Genomic DNA, 17,070 nt, shown 5'->3' with positions numbered 1-17,070 from the left:
CGCTGGCTTAGGAGACCCTGTTTCCAAATAAAAATGTAAAAATAGGTCTGGGAGTGTAGCCTGGAGGTAGAAGGGCTTCCAGGAACCCCAGTACCACCAAAAAAATAAACAACAACAACAACAAAAAAAACAAACCAAAATAAAATAAAATAAAATTGGGGTGGGGTGTATGTAACTCAAAGGTAGAGCCCTTGGTCCAGTCCCGAGTATCTACCCCTCAACACACACAAAATCAGAATTACTGTTGGAATAGAGGAAGGATATGTGTCTCACTCCACATTTTGATGTTCCAACAACAGGAAATCCCCCACATAACAACGACCTTCAATAAAGAAGAAAGTCCATACCTTGTAGAGCCAGAGACTGCCCAAAAAACAGGTGGGAGGAAAGAATTAGAATCTCTCAAACTGTCCACCAAGATGGAAAGGAGAGCTAAGCTATGAGTGCAGGCGCAGCCAGTGTTTGGGAGCTTCGGAGACGCCGGGATCCCAACCAGCACCCACGCGAGATCCCGCGCCCATAGATGGCCAGCGTCCCTGAGAAGAGCCTTCTGTATCTTGGCGGATTCTAGCTGATAACACGGAAAAAATCATCAGAGAACTGTGCTCACGCTCCTATCTATGAGCCTGGCTGTGCCCCACACCTGCGAAGGTGAGATCCTGGCATGGCAGCATTAGAGTCTCGGAGCAGAGCAGCCCGCAGCGTTGTCACCCAGAGGCCAGAGTGCCCTGCAGACGCTGCCCTGACCAGATCCCAGAGCCCACAGTGCCCAGCCTAGCCCTGCACAGGCTCCAGGCTCCTGGGTTAAGTGTTTTATCACTCTTCCTTCAGCAGAAAGCAAGCCACAAAGTTCCAAAGGACCAATCCAAACTAGAACCCTGCACCTGGACTACCTTCAGATTCCGGCTGGACCTCGCTCGAGCACTAGGTGTACTCCACCTAACTGAGGGAGCAGTGGATGCTACAGTCCAAGAAGAAATAAAACAAGCGGGTACTCCGCCTGACTATCCATCCACACCTAACCAGAGACTCGCCCATCTCAATGGAGGTATAGGTCACAGCTCATTAATAATGCTTTCATTGTATTTTATTTATTTTTTAGTGATACAGGAAGTGGAACCCAGGGGCTTTTTTTTTTTAACCTCCAGGCTATACTCCCAGACCTATTTAATACTTTAATTGGAAACAGGGTCTCACTAATTGCTGAAGCTGGCTTTGAACCTGTGCAATCCTCCCAAGTGCTGGGATTACAAGTGTGTGCCACAATGCCCACCTGTTTTCAGTGTATTTTAATCTTTTTTTGTTTCTTCTTGTATACGCTCACTGACACAAACAGATAAAACTTGAAATGTTAGTTTCTTTAATTCTTCATCAACATTTTTTTCCCTTATTTTGGTGGGTACTGAAGGGTTGATGTGTTTGTCAGGATCTGCTGGGTTTGTGGCTTTTCTTTGTCTCTCCCTCCCTCGTTATCCTTCCTGTTTTGTCTTATCACTGTAATAGTTAAAATCTCCTGTGAGCACACTCAGTCTTTCACTATTCTTCTGTGCCTATTTCTCCTTCTTCCTTCTGTCTGGACTACACTTAGTGTATGTCATCCACTGTTTTTCCTCCCCTTGACTATTCTAAACGCTATTTTGCATTCCTACCTCACGTTCCTTTCTTTTAACGAGCTATACTGTTGACAAACCTTAGAACCATTCAACTGACACAACTCCTGTCCTTGCAATCCTGATTTCTGTGATTCAGAACTATGGACACCCGTGAGGATACATGAACATGATGTGATATGAAATTTATGGATGTCCACTGTTGCTTTTGTTAACTACTACCCACATCACCCAGGTTTGGGAGGTTTAGTAGTAGAAGGCATAACAGAAACCTGGCATACTTTTTTCTTTTTCTTTTTGAAACAGGATCTCACTGTGTTGCAGAGGGCCTCACTAAGTTGCGGATGCTGGCCATGAACCTGTGATCCTCCTGTCTCAGCCTTCCAAGTACTGGATTTACAAGTGTGTGCCACTATGCCTGGCTTCTACATTTTAATTCTGTAGATTCTCTCCTGCCATATTATTGCTGTTTACTTTCTCCATTTATGTTAAAAATCAGAATCTAAGGTGATAAATTCATGAGGCAGAATCTTTACAGCTGATCTACATTCCAACCCACCTTGCTAATAACCAGCACCAAGGAACTAAAGGGAAACTATTCTACAAAAGAGGTGTTCAAAAACCCGTGACATGAGAAAAAAGTCTGAGAAAGTCAGTCAGCAAACCACCAAAAACTCCACAAGAATGGAATTTACAGAAGAGGAGGCAGAGAAAGTGCCAGAGAGAAAACTCAGAAGATTATTAGATTGATCAATGACTTAAAAGATTTAAGAGAGGAACTCAGAGTAAAGAGGATATAAGCCAGGCATAGTGGTACATGCTTGTAATCCCAGCATTTGGGAGGCTGAGACCAGAGGATCATGGTTTGCAGACAGCTACTTATGCCCTTTGCAAATCAGTGAGATCCTGTTTAAAAATAAATAAAAAATAGGACTGGGGGTGTAGCTTGGAGGTACAATACCCCTGGGTTCCATCTCTGGTACTAGAAAAATGAAAACCTGAAAAAAAACCCCACAAATAATGAAACATGTATAAATCAATTAAAAATTCAATGGAAAGTATTACCAACAGACTATATCATGTGGAAAACAGAAACTCAGGCTTAGAAGACCATACATTTAAATGTGAACACACAATCAATAATGTAGAAAGGAATGTAAGAGATCATGATCAGAGCATTCAAGAAATCTAGGCTATCAGGAGTCAAATCTGTAGGGCAAACGGAATTGAGGAAGTCCTAGAGATACAAATCAAGAAAAGAAAAAAAAAATGCCTCAAGGACATAGTATCAGAGAATTTTCCACATGTAGAGAATGAGATGGCCATTCATGTGCTGGGGAGATTCAGAATCCAAACTAGACAAGGTCAAAGAAGAGCTGTATACCACAAAGTGATTAAAATGACCAAGACTGAGGCCAAGGGGAGAATCTTGGCAAGAGCTGAACTCAGGTGACACTGAGAGGAAACCGTCATTGATTAGTCCAAATTCTAAAAGTTGAGAGGGCATGAAATTACATTTTCCAAAACCTGAAAGAAAGCAACCTGGCGGGCATGGTGGCCCAGGCCTGTCATTCCAGTACTTGGGAGGCTGAGCATGAAGGAGCATAGGTTCAAGGCCAGCATCAACAACTTAATGAGGCCCTCTGCAACTTAGTCTGTTTTCAAAGGTAAAATGGCACTAGGTTCCATCCTTAATACCATCAAAAAGTAAAAAAAATCAAAATCTAACTCTATGTTGTCTGTGAGAAACTCGCAGGCAAAGAAATAAACAGGCTAAAGGTGAAACAGGAAAAAGATATTTGATGCAAATGGAAACCCAAGGCAAGTAGGAGTGGCTGTTCTCATCTCAACAAAGACTTTAAGCCAGAGCTCCTGAGAGACAGCCAGGTTCACTTCTTATTGATAAGAGAACAAGACAAGCCAGCATTCGGGAGGCCGAGACCAGAGCATCGTGTTCGTGGACAGCCTCAGCTACTTCGTGAGGCTCTCTGCAACTTAGTGAAGACTGTTTCAAAAATACAGAATAAAAAATAGGGCAGGGGATATAGCTTGGAGGTCGAATGGCCCTGGATTCATTCCCCAGCCCCTCCCCGCCAAAAGAGAGAGAGAGAGAACAAGACAACAAAAAGATAGGACAGTAAACATTTGTGCCACAAACATCAGCACCTCTACTTACATAAAACACTACTTTTTTTGTGTGTGTGGTACTGGGGTTCCTGGAAACCCTTCTACCTCTGGGCTATACTCCCAGACCTATATTTTTATATTTTTATTTGGAAAAAGGGTCTCTTAAGCCAGAGAGGCTGGCTTTGAACCTGCGCAATCCTCCTGTTTCCACCTCCCAAGCGCGGGAATTACAAGCATGCGCCACCACGCCTGGCGCTCCATAAAACACTACTTAACATTAAGACTTGGACTCTGCCAGGTGTGGTGGTGCACACCTGTAATCCCTGCACTCAGGAGGTGGAGACAGGAGGATCGCACAGGTTCGATGCCAACCTCTGCTGGCTTAAGAGACCCTGTTTCCAAATAAAAAATATAAAATAGATCTGGGAGTGTAGTCCGGAGGAGGAAGGCCCTTGGGTTCTATCCCCAGTACCACCAAAAAAACAAAAACAAAAAACAAAAATAAAGAATAAAAAAAAAGGCTGGGAGTGTAGCTTGGAGGTAGAATGCCCCTAAATTCCATCCCTAGTACTGAAAAAAAAAAAAAAAAAAAGTGATAAGAACTGGGCCTGGCAATGCATATCTGTAGTCCCACACTGGAACACAAGGTGCAAATACAGAAGTAGTAAATGAGAAAGAGCTACGTACTACATTAATAATGTGTGAGCCTAAAATAAGAGAAGAAGGCTGAGACCAGAGGATTGCAGATTTGAGGCCAGTTTCAGCAACTGAGCAAGATTCTCATTCAAAATAGACAATAAAAAGGGCTGGTGGGGGGTGGCTCAGAGGTCTGGGTTCAATCCTTAAGTAGGAAAATCCCAAAGGAAAAAAGAAGATTGTTTATTTGCTCATTATTTTATCCCATGAGTACTTATCAAAAACAAAATATTACTTCAAACAATCAGGATGGATCAATACCACAAATGTAAAATAAAACTCACACTGTTAAAGGTTCTTCAATGACTATACCATTTATAGTTAGAATTCTAAATTCTGACCCAAACAACAGAAATATGTTTACCCTCCTTCACCTTAACTTGAAAAAAACATTTAAACCATAAGTTCTCAAAGGAGGTGATGTGCCCCCATCTCCAGAGGAGGAATGTAACCAAATGTAAATACATAAAGGAAATACATAAAGGAAAGCAAAATTGTCACTTTATCTTGTTTATTAATTTAAAAAAAACTACATTTTCAAGGGACACTATTTTTTTAAAGGGGGCAAATATCTAAATAATTTTGGAAAGCACTGATAAAATCTCTTCTTTAGCCAGGCGTGGTGGCGCACGCTTGTAATCCCCGCACTTGGGAGGTGGAGACAGGAGCATCACGTAGGTTCCAAGCCAGCCTCGCTGGCTTAAGAGACCCTGTTTCCAAATAAAATATAAAATAGGTCTGGGAGTGTAGCCCGGAGGTAGAAGGGTTCCATCCCCAGCACCACCCCCGCAGGGGGGGAAAAAAAAATCTCTTAGTTTTCCATGAAAATATCTCAGGAATATGTTTGAACTAATGTCCTCTTATTTTCTCATGACCAAGTAAGGAGCAAATTCCTAGTTCTCAAAATAGGAATGGAGTGATCAATAAGACAGACAGACAGACAGACAGACAGACACACACACACACACACACACACACACACACACACACACACACTCTCCATAAAAGGAAAGTCACATTTCTCTGTAAGCCATAAGCGCACACCCATGGTCAAGTGGCAGCATCAAGCCATGATTCAATGTGCCGGGTGGTGAGTGATCTGGTGTCCCAATAATCATGTTTTATTCAGCTCTGCCTTAATCTCTCTTATTATGCTCTAAATCCAAACAAAACAAGCAGCACTGAATGAAAGCAAGGAATACAAGGTGCAATCATAGAAGTAGTAAATTCAAAGGCTTACACATTACTAATGGCTATATGAGTAATACATGAGCTAAAATGAAAGGGGAGATTCCAGGATGTTATAGCATGCCACATTGTCCCACACAAAAGCTTGGGTGGAAAGAAAATATGTAAAGAAGTATGGGCAAAGCCAGGCGTGGTGGCACACAATTGTCATCCCAGCTTTCGGGAGGCTGAGACCCAAGGATCGTGGTTCACAGACAGCTCCAGCTACTTAGTGAGGCCCTCTGCAACTCAGTGAGACCCTGTTTCAAAATAAAAAATAAAAAATAGGGCTGGGGGTGTAGCTCGGAGGTCGAATGCCCCTGGGCTCCACCCCTAGTAAAGTTTGGGAGGAAACCTCCATATGTGAACCATTATCTGAGGTGCAGCCATGGAAAGCCCCCTTCCAGATGTTCTTTGTAGAAGAGCTGGCTGCTTCAGTGTCTGAGAAGGTGCTAGGATGGAAAGAGAAGAGGAAGGGCAGAAGCTTACTCCGTACCTGAGAAGAGACAGCACACAAAGCAAATCAGAGAACAAGAAAGAAAAGTTAAGATTTAGTTTATTAAGGAATTTGAGACCTAGTTAAGAAAACAAACACACTTATTTGAAAGCACAGCAGCAGCAGCAGCAGCAGCAGGTGACGCCAAGGAAAAGAAAAGTGACTTCATAAGTACCAAGCACCAATGGTTTTAAACCTTTAAAGAATGTTCAGATTTACATGTGGCTCAATCACAGTAATATAAAAATGAACAATCATGAATTGTCTCATATTTCTGAGGTTCATTTCAGGTCTACTTTTGGTATGATTGATGTCTGACCTTGGTGAAACCCAGGCGCTCCACACTGACTGACTGTGGCTTAATTTTATGATTTAGCTTTTCAACACCTGGCAGTTAAAAACTCTTAAATAAATAAATAAACTCTTAAATATTTAAAAACTCTTGAATATTATTAAATTTGCTATTACCCTTAGAATAGAGAATTACGTAAACACGCTGCATGTGCACCTCTGTAACGTCCTCCAGGACCAATGAGGAGAAGCACACTAAGGATGAACTGTCAGAGACGTCACAGATGAATGGAGACTCGAGAGCTTAGTGATAAAACTGTCAGAAAGACATGGTAGAACACAACTTTAAATAAAAGGAGCAAGAATCAGCTGAGCATGGTGACGCACACTTGTAATCCCAGCATTCGGGAGGCTGAGACCGGAGGATTGTGGTTCGCAGACAGCCTCAGCTACTAAGTGAGGCCCTCTTTCAAAATAAAGAATAAAAAATATGGCAGACGGTGTAGCTCAGAGGTCTAATGCCCCTGGGTTCCATCCCCAGACCCACACACACACAAAAAAGGAGCAAGAATCAAGATAAGATTCAAACTGACTCATCAAAGCTCAGAATTATTATTTGGTAAAGCAGTTAATAAGAACCTTCCAGAAAGAGACATCAGGATCAAAGGAAGAGATCGCCAAACATAATGAAGCCAGAATGTTGAAAAAGTAAACTATAGCCAAATAAAGAAAAGACTGAGGGAAGATGGTGGCGGTCACAGTCGCAACCGTGGCTGCAGCAACAACAGCTGGCAGCAGCCAAACAGGACAGGTGCTCCTCTGAGAAAGCCTGGACATCAGATTTGGGTTTAATATCTGACTAGGACAATATATATAGACATTTATAGCCGTGACTTCCTGACTAAAATATAAGAAAGAGACGAACCAAGATGGCGGAGACAGTGGCAGCAGCAGCAGCCAGTATTCGGGAGAGGGAGAAAAACCAATCCAACCCGCCCTGAACTGTTGGAGAAATTTCCCCCCAAAAAAAGACTGTTCCTGCCTCACATGCTCAGGAATTCTGGACAACATACTATGTAAGAAAAATGCTTGTGAGGAGGGCCAAGATGGTGGCGGTGGCAATGGCCAGTATCAGGGAGAGGCAGGTAAATTCATTCTAATCCACCCTGAACTTTTGAGGAAATCTCCCCCAAAATAGACTGCAACTGTCCCACATGCTCAGGAACTCTGGACAACATACTATGTAAGAAAAATGTCCGGGGTGCGTCAGATGGAGCCCCGCATAGTCAGGTCAGGCTGGCCGATGCTGCGCGTCCCGGGGCCAAAGGTGCTCCTGCTACAGCCATGCTCCTCTGTGCAGTGCTGGGGCTGGGTGAGCTTGAAGCAGCAGAACCTGCTCTCCGTTGTGAAGCTGTGGGTCTCTACTCTTGGTGGGGAGATAAAACACACTGCTACTAAGTACTTGGGCCCCCAACTCCTGCAAAAGATACGTAATGTTTCTTTTATTTAAAAATATTGAAGAGGACTTCTGGGAAGATGGCGACTGAGAAAAGCAGCACTTACGAGTCCCACTAATACTCGATCTCTATTGCCACAAAATCAGTGCTTTTCATAGCCAGAAAACACTATCAGCAGAGAAATAAAAACTGTAAATACAAGGGACAGAGAAAAAGAAGACTAGAACAACCAGAGACCAGAAACCAGCCCACATTGCAGTGGCAGATGCCGTGCCAGCGCCATCTTCCCTCATTTCACCAGGCTCCAGAGAAGAAAGGTAAACAAGGAGCTGAAGTGAGCAGCTGCAGATCATTCGGGTGTAATTCAGCAGTGTTTTCAGTGCTAAGAACGTCTAAAACTCCCAGTGGTCAAGCTCATCATGCCCTCCAGGGACTCAGAATGGAGCTCAAAATCAGAAAAGAAATATGCCAGCCTCACATATGGTGTAACAGTGGCGCCATATTGCCAGCAGCAGTAGCAAGTTCACCACGTGACAGTTCCAGATCAGCGCATTCAACAACTGTAAGTGAAATTGCAGACTCTAAAGGAGAAATCCCAAAACCGCTCCCCCAGGGACTTGCGCAGCTTTGATAATCTCCCTAGGTCTGAGATTTTGCAGTCCAACCCAGTGAAGGAGTAGTGGTGGCAGAGATACCACACCCTAGTCGCAGCTCCCTGTGGGAAAACACCCAGCCTGGCACCCCCACAGTCTCACACAGCCTCGATTAACTCCCTGGGTCTGAGACTTTCCGATACAACCCAGTAAAGGAGTAGTGGTGACTGAGATTACCACAGACTCGAGATACAGAGCACCCTAAGTGAAATCGTGGTGACCTGGGGAAGAACCCAGAGAAGGCACAAACTTCTGAAATCACGGGAAAGAGGAACAACAATAGAGCAATGAACGCCCACAACCCATAATATCAGAACCTGATAACACAGAAATTCAGAGATCTCCAGAAGATCAAATTATGAATATAACTGTAGAAATAATACAGGACCTTCAAAAAGAATTTAGAGAGTTTAAAAGAAATAAAGGATGCAATCATTGACGTAAAGGCATCAATTCAAACTATAAACAATTAGACCACATGGAGAATAGAATCTTGCTCCTGGAAGATGATTACTCCAAAAATGATCATTCTAAAAATGAATACAATAGAATTATACTAAGCCATAAAGAAAAACACAATTACTTCATTTACAGGAAAATGGATGGAACTGCAGGACATTATGCTAACTGAGAAATCAGATGCTTTCTAATATGTGAAAGCTAAGGAGAAATGGGTCATAGGAGGAACTCTAGATGAAAAAGGAAATCCTACAGAGGAGCAAATAAGACAACCTAAATGAGGGGATGGGAGGAGGGAAGAAAGAAATTCTCTAAAACACATAATGTACTTAAACATATCAAAGTCAACTACTAAACCAAGCAAGGGAAGGAGGGATGGGGAGAAAATGGGGTGGGAATTGGATAGGAGTTAAATCGGTGATGTGTACACATACGTCCACACAAGATTTTTACCCCAATATGATGTATGAATGTAATGAACCAATAAAACTTAAAAAAATTTTTTTAAGTGAAAAAGAATTGAAGAGAGAGGAAGATAGTGGTGGCTGCAGCGGTGACCACGGCCACAGTGGTGATGGTTAGCAGCAGCCAAATAGGATATGCATCCCCCTGAGAAACCCTGGATAACAGATTTTGATTTAATAGCTGATTGGGACAACACACAGAAACATTTCCAGGCATAACTTCCTATCTGAAATATAGGAGAGAAAGTGGAAAATGGTGGAATTAGAGGCAAGATTGCAGTGCGGCATCCACTACTGCAAGAAGTGATTATTGGAGGGCTATCCCAGAACAGATCAGAAACTAGACTGCTCCTGCCACCCGTGCACAGGAATACTTAACAACAACATACTCTAGGAGAGACCAAGAGGGGGGCGGCAGCGGCCAGTATTCAGGAGAGGCAGACAGATCCAACCAAATCCACCTTGAATTTTTGAAGAAATCTCTCCAAAAGTAGACTGTTCCTGCCCCACATGCTCAGGAACTCTGAACAACATACTATGTAAGAAAAAGTTTTACGGAGACAGACCAAGATGGTGGTAGCGGTGGCAGCCAGTATTTGGGAAAGGCAGACAGAGCCAATCCAATCCACCTAGAATTTTTGAAAATATCTCCCCAAAAGTCGACTGCTCTTGCTGCACATGTGCAGGAATTCTGGACAACATACTATGTAAGAAAAATGTCCGGGGCAAGTCAGAGGGAGCCCCGCCCATACTGCTGGGCTGAGTTGCTGCACTGGGCATCCCGGGAGACTTCAGCTCATGGCCGCTGCACTCCTCTGCGCTGCTCTGAGGGTCAGGGTGTGCTTGGAGCAGCGGATCCCGCTCTCCATGATGAGGCTGTGAGCCTCTACTTTCAGTGGGGAGGTAAAATCCATTGCTGCTAGGGAATTGGGCTCTCAGCTTCTGTAAATGACACGTGCTGTTTTCTCCTACTAATGGAGGAAAAAATAGGAACCTCTGTAAACGTCATGCCCACAGTGACAGGAACCAGAGCCTGCCCGTGGGGCGAGGCCGGGCCTGAAGCCCATGAGCCCGGGCCGGGCCTGGAGCCTATTGCGTGGCAGGCCTGGAACTGGAGCCTGCTTCACAGCAAAGAGCCAGCGGGTTTCATATGTGTGGCCAGGAAGCAATAGAAGCTGCTGCCGCCTAAAAAACTGTGAAGAAGAAAAACAATTTGTGACAGAGTTCTTTGTTGCTTGTTTTATGTGTGTGGTCCGGAGAGAACACAGGGTACTCCACGACTGAGTGACACCCCAGCCCTTCCTATCTTTCATGCATTTTTTCTATGGGGATTGAACACAGATGTATCCGACCTCTGAGCTGCACCCCGGCTCTATTTCCTTGTTTGTTTGTTTGGTGGTACTGGGGGTGGAACCCAGGGGCTTTTCTACCTCTGAGCTATACTCCCAGACCGATTTTTTACTTTATTTGGAAACAGGGTCTCAAAGTTGCTGAGAGCCTCAATAAGTAGCTACGGCTGGCTTCGAATCTGTGCGATCCTCCTGTCTCAGCCCCCAGAGTGCGCCACCACACCCGACTTATTTCCTTTATTTTAAAACAGGGTCTCAGTAGGTTGCTGAGCTGGCCTGGAACCTGTGACCGTCCTGTGTCAGCCCTGCAAAGACTTGGATTACAGGTACATGCCACCCTGTCTGGTGTTTTGCTACCACACCTAAACTGCAAAAAAACAGTGTGTGAAAAGTACTTAGTAGAGATGAAAAAGACATTACATTTATGGGTAGAAGAAATGAACAAAAAATGTGTTCCAACTGATGGCAATGTGCTACATCAGAAAGCATTAAGCTTCTATGAAAACTTTGCAAGAGATCCGTGAAATCAAGCTCACCAGCTCACTACAAATAAGGAATGTTACAAAGACAGGAAGAGGTTTGGGATGAGAAAGAAAATACACTGGAGAGGCTCTGTCTACCAATGCAGGAGCTGCTGCCGTACGTTTTGTTGCGGGGGAGTAGGGTGCATTTACTCTTCAAGCCATCTTAATTTTATTTTTGCTTGCCTGCCTGCCTGCCTTCTCCTTCTCTCTCTCCCTCTCTCTCTCTCTCTCTTTCTTTTTACATGGTACTGAGGATGGAACCAAGGGGCATTTTACCTCCAAACTACATCCCCAGTCCTATTTTTATTTTTAATTTTGAAACAGAGTCTCACTGAGTTGCAGAGGGCTCACTAAGTAGCTGAGGCTGTCCTCGAACCTCAATCCTCCTGTCACAGCCTCCCAAATGCTGAAATTACAAGTGTGCATCACCATGCCTCGCTTATTTTTGAATTCTCTAACTAGTTTTCTTTTTTTTTTTCTTTTGGAACTGGGGATTGAACTCAGAGACAATTTACTTCTGAGCTATAATCCCAGACCTATTTTTTATTCATCACTTTTATAAGGTCTCACTAAATTGCTGAGGCTGGCCATGAACTGGTGGATCCTTACTCAGCCTCCCAAGTACTAGGATTATAAGCATGTGTGACCATGCCCTGCTTAACTAGTTTTATCTTAACATATTTGTGTACTTTGGTAAGCACTTTTTACATGTATGTCATAATGATTTGTATCTGAAATGTTCTTCAAAGGCCACATGTTGAGGGCTTGGTTTACAATACTTTACAAGAAGCCAGGGATCATGGTTCATGCTTGTAATCCCAGTACTTGGGAGGCTGAAACAGGAGGATTGCAGGTTTGTTGTCAGCCTCAGCAACTCAGCCAGGCCCCTCACAACTTAGTAAGACCCTGTTTCAAAATAAAGAATAGGGCTAGGGTATAATTCAGAGCCAGAACACCCCTGGGTTCAATCCTTAGTACCACACACATCCACGGAAAAAAGAAATAGCGAAGTTGTAATAAGTAGGTAATTGGGGGTGTGCCTTTGAAGGGGAGACTGTCTCATCACCCTTTTCTGGATGCCAAGAGGTGACTCCAATATGTGCTCTCTGCCATGATGATGCTCTATCTCACCAAAGAGCAAAAGTGACAGGGTCTAGTGACCATGGACTAAGCCTCCAAAACTATAAGCCAAGCTGGATGTAGGGGCGCACACTTGCAAACCCAGTCCTTGGGAGGCTGAGACAGGAGGATCAAAGGTTCACAGCCAGCCTCAACTACTTAGTGAGGCCATCAGCAACTTAGTGAAACCCTGTTTTAAAATAAAATAATAATAAAATAGGGCTGGAGGTGTAGTCACAGCTGACACACAAGTAATGAAATAATTACTACTGTTTTATAAGCAACAGGAACACAGATAATTTTTGAATATTTACCACAGTAATTACACCAGACACTAGGCAAAAATCTCTATCTATATTGTCTCATTTAGTCTTTTTACAAACCTGTAAGCTATATATAAAAACAAGCTGAGAATTCCTAGCACTACAAAAACCAAAACAGACTGAGAAAAGATAAGCAAGCTGATCTAAGAACAAGTACTATTATTCTCTGACAGGAAATATGTTCTGAGGACACAACGCCATGGTCCACATTTTCAAGGCATATACAGTCTGAATGGAGAGAGACATTTGGATAAACAGATGTCATGAGTCATCACAGGTATATCCTTGGGAAATTATGGGAACACAAGCATACCTAATGCTTTCCAAGAGAAAATCATGAAGCTCTGCCACCTGATAACATGGACTCTCAAATCTTGAGTCTGAGCAGGCTTATGCTAAGAAGACAACAAAAGGGTATTTGAAATACAAGGAATAGTACTGCAAAAGATGGTCAGAAAAACATGGTCTCTACAAAGGTAAGCAAATTTGTTTGGCACGGCTGAAAGATAGAGAATACGTAGAAAAAGAAAAAAGATAAAGTTGAAGAGTTGAGGAATTACGTACCGTACTGTCCAATATGGCAGCCGTTTATCAATGCGGCTATTTACTTGTACATTATTCACAATTAAAATTAATGTTTTAGACCCTCGGTCACATAGCCACATGGAACTAGTTGCTATCAATTTGGACAGGACAGACACAAAGTGTTTCTATCATTTCAAGAAGTTCTACAAGACATGATTAGTCTAGACGGCGAAGGTCCTTATGCTGGAGCACTGGCATTTCTCTAATAGATGGCAGACCATGGGATGATTCAGAGCTTCGTCTAGAATGAACAGAGGAACGTGACAGGATTAGCTGGCAGCAGGAGGTATGGAAGGGTGGAGAAAACAGGGAGAGCAAAAGGGAACTCCAGAGACGGAGCAGACTTCTGCTGATAAAGAGGCTGTATAGGCTTTCAGTTTAAGACATTTTCTAAATGTCGATGAAAATGTACGGCGTGCAGGGTGAGAGGTGGCTAAGGGAACTTGAGAGATGCTGTTACAACAGTACTATGAAGAAAACGGTGAACAGTTGGGCAACAACTCAGGGAAAGTGAGACGAGGACACAGCTTTAAACATGGAAGAGACACCCACAGGTACTACTGAGCGACTTGAACTGTGAGGCGCACCTTTTCCAAGCACTCCGGCAATCACCCTGCGAGGCAGGCAAAAGTGGCCCTGCCCTGCTCATCTTGGAGGCGAGCAATGAAAGTGCAGAGGGTTCAGATGAGCAGAACCCAAGCGCACGGCGCACTTGAGCACCGCACGCTTCCACTTGGCTTCTTTACACATCCGACTCTCCAAATATTGTCACTGAACATGTTTCTGCTATTTTTAAATACCAAATACATTTTCCTTAAAGGTCAAATCCCTGAAATTTCTGAGAATATTTGAAGACACTTAAATTTGCTAAAAGCTCTGAAATTATTTTAATATTTTGTAAAAGAATATGTGCAAATGTCTAATAAGTACATCAAAAGATGTACAAGAGCATAAATCAGATACTTAAAGGCAGGAGTTGGGTGTGCTGGTGCATGCTTGTAATCTTAGTACTTGGAAGGCTCAACAGGACTGCAGGGGGGAGGCCAGCCTTAGCAACTTAGTGAGACCCTGTTTCCCAATAAAGAATAAAATAGGACTGAGGTTTGTAGCTCAGGGGTAGAACTTCCCTGGGTTTAATCCCCAGAAAACACACACACACACACACACACACACACGCGCGCGCGCCCCTAAAAGAAGATACTGACAATTATCAGGTGTTGGTAAGGATGAAGAACAATGGTAACCACAAAAAGAATGCAAAATGGTATAGCTGCTCTAGATAAGAGCTTGGCAGTTTCTCATAAAGTTAAATATATATATTTACTCTATGACCTTGTCACCCACTCTTGGATATCAGCATAAGAGAAATAAAATATATTAACCAAGATTTGCACATAAGTATTCATAGCATATTTGTCACTGCCCCAAAATAGTGAAATAACCACTAGTAGGTAAATAGAGAAAAAAATTGTAATATATTAATAGAATGGTTAGCAATGAAAAAGGAACTAATGAAACATCTAACAACATGGATAATCATTAAATAAAAAGGCCAGATCCCCCAGAATGATACATACTATATAGTGCCATTTACATAAAATTTCAGAAAACTAAATTTATATACTGTGAGAAAAATCAGATTAGTGGTTGCCTAAGAATGGGGATTTATTTATTTTTTATGGTACTGGGGATGAAACCCAGGGGCATTCTACCTCTAAGCGACACCCACAATCCTATTTTTTATTCACTATAAATATTCATTTTTATTCATTTTGAAACAGCGTCTCGCTGAGTTGCAAAGGGCCTCACTAAGTAGCTGAGGCTGTCCGCAAACCACGGTCCTCCTGTCTCAGTCTCCCAAATGCTGGGATTACAAGCATGCCCCACCACGCCCAGCTGAAAATGGAGAATTAGAAAATAATTACAAAAAAGAAAAAGAAAAAGAACAAACTTTTAGAGATGGTTGAAATGCTCACTTACTTTTTACCTCCCTCCCTCTCTTGTTTTTTACAACACTGGGGATGAAACCCAGGGGTATTCTACCTCCAAGTAAACCCCAGCCCTATTTTTTATTCTTTATTTTGAAACAGGGCCTCACTAAGTAGCTGAAGCTGGCTACAAACCTGCAATCTTACTGTCTCTGCCTCCCAACTACTGGGATTACAAGTATGCACCACCATGCCTAGCTCATTTTTTTGGTTTTGGTGAAGGTTATAAAAGCCTATACCAATGTCAAAACTGACCAAATTGAGCCTGGCATGGTGGCTCACACTTGTAATCCTAGTACTCGAGAGGCTGAGACAGGAGGACCGTAGGTTCATGGCCAGACTCAGCTTCTTAGTGAGGCCCTCTGCAACTTAGTGAGACCCTGTTTCCAAATAAAGAATAAGAGCCAACATGTGGTGGCGCACGCTTGGGAGGCTGAGACAGGAGGATCACACAGGTTCGAAGTCAGCCTCAGTTACTTAGTGAGGCTCTCAGCAACTTAGTGAGACCCTGTTTCCAAATAAAGTAGAAAACAGGTCTGGGAGTACAGCCCTATTTGCGTACCAACACACATTATGCATACGTCCCCTACCTCGAGGGGAGAGTTGTGCTGGTTTTATTTTTGTATGCTTCATAGCATATTGGTGGAAAACACTCCATTCTATTACCTGAATGTTTATACAGGATTCTGAGCCACACCCCACTGAGGTAACTAAGGGCAAGAAATCCACAAAATGTGCCTTAAAAATATAGTACCAAAATGTATGCAAGTTAAAGATACTGCATATGAAAATTAAGGAAGATCCATGGAATGTTCCTAAATATACTTACAGAAAGATAGCTGTTAATGTCCACATCATCAGTTATGGTTTGGCGCTCTCCTTTATAATTTATTTTTCGAAACCTTCGTCGAGACTGTCTGGCAGGAATTTCTCTTTGTAGAATACTGTCTTCATTGTCTTTGGAATTCTCTACCTGAAACACATGTTCACGTTCCTGATTCAGTATCCACCTTTCCCAGATGGCTGAGCGTCTGTGGAGTCTGGACAGGCTTATAAGGATGCTTCACTCACTTCTCGCAAGAAGCTGCCGCATGGAAACTGTTTGTACGGGCGATGCTCACGAGAGCAAGAGGATTAAAGACAGCGTTTACAAAGATCCAAGACCGCAGCGTCCTTTCAGGAAGCGCTCTTTTGTACACATACAAATATATCCCTCAAGTAATGTCACTTACCAGAAACGAAGGCTGCTGACTACACCTGCAGTCACCAGTTACACACCTTCTCTGTAAGCGGCCTGGTGATACCTGCACTTTGCTTTGTGAACAATCATGGTTCTGGTTTCAGAGAACAGTTAAGTAGTAACACATGAACAGCTACTCATTCTTCTCTGGTGTGAATTTTAACGCAAGACAATAGCCACAAGTGGGGCCCGTAGCTCCTAAGAAAGAAAAGGAGTCAGGTGCAGCATGCCCGCCATGGCCCTGCTACTCGGGAGGCACAAGTCTGAGCCAATGACACCCTGTCAGGAGAAATACAAACAGGGTTGGGGTGTTGTTCAGTGGTGGCGCACCACTGCTCCCACCTCCAGGACAAGACAGAGCGGGAGTGGGGAACGAGGAAAGGAAGAAGGAGCAAGGAAGCTAACATTTATAGAGAGCTTAAACAAGCACACGAGTATGTGTGTGTGTTTGTGTGTGTGTGT

At 43.2% G+C, this 17,070-nt stretch overlaps 1 protein-coding gene across 1 annotated transcript in view; it reads right to left on the bottom strand.

Moving 5' to 3' along the window:
- Positions 1 to 17,070, bottom strand: part of RAPGEF6 (Rap guanine nucleotide exchange factor 6) — a gene marked incomplete at both ends in the record, with an annotated part of 152,449 nt that overhangs the window by 72,321 nt on the left and 63,058 nt on the right. The window contains one exon of the mRNA XM_080698480.1: positions 16,198 to 16,341. Coding sequence (XP_080554606.1) covers positions 16,198 to 16,341 — 144 coding nt within the window. The remainder of the gene's footprint in view (positions 1 to 16,197; positions 16,342 to 17,070) is intronic.

Source organism: Muscardinus avellanarius (genome assembly GCF_963383645.1).
Source record: "Muscardinus avellanarius genome assembly, chromosome: 7".
In the NCBI taxonomy this organism is placed as follows: domain Eukaryota; kingdom Metazoa; phylum Chordata; class Mammalia; order Rodentia; family Gliridae; genus Muscardinus; species Muscardinus avellanarius.
The sequence above is the reverse complement of the archived record's forward strand: the minus strand, read 5'-3'. Positions and strand labels throughout refer to the sequence as shown.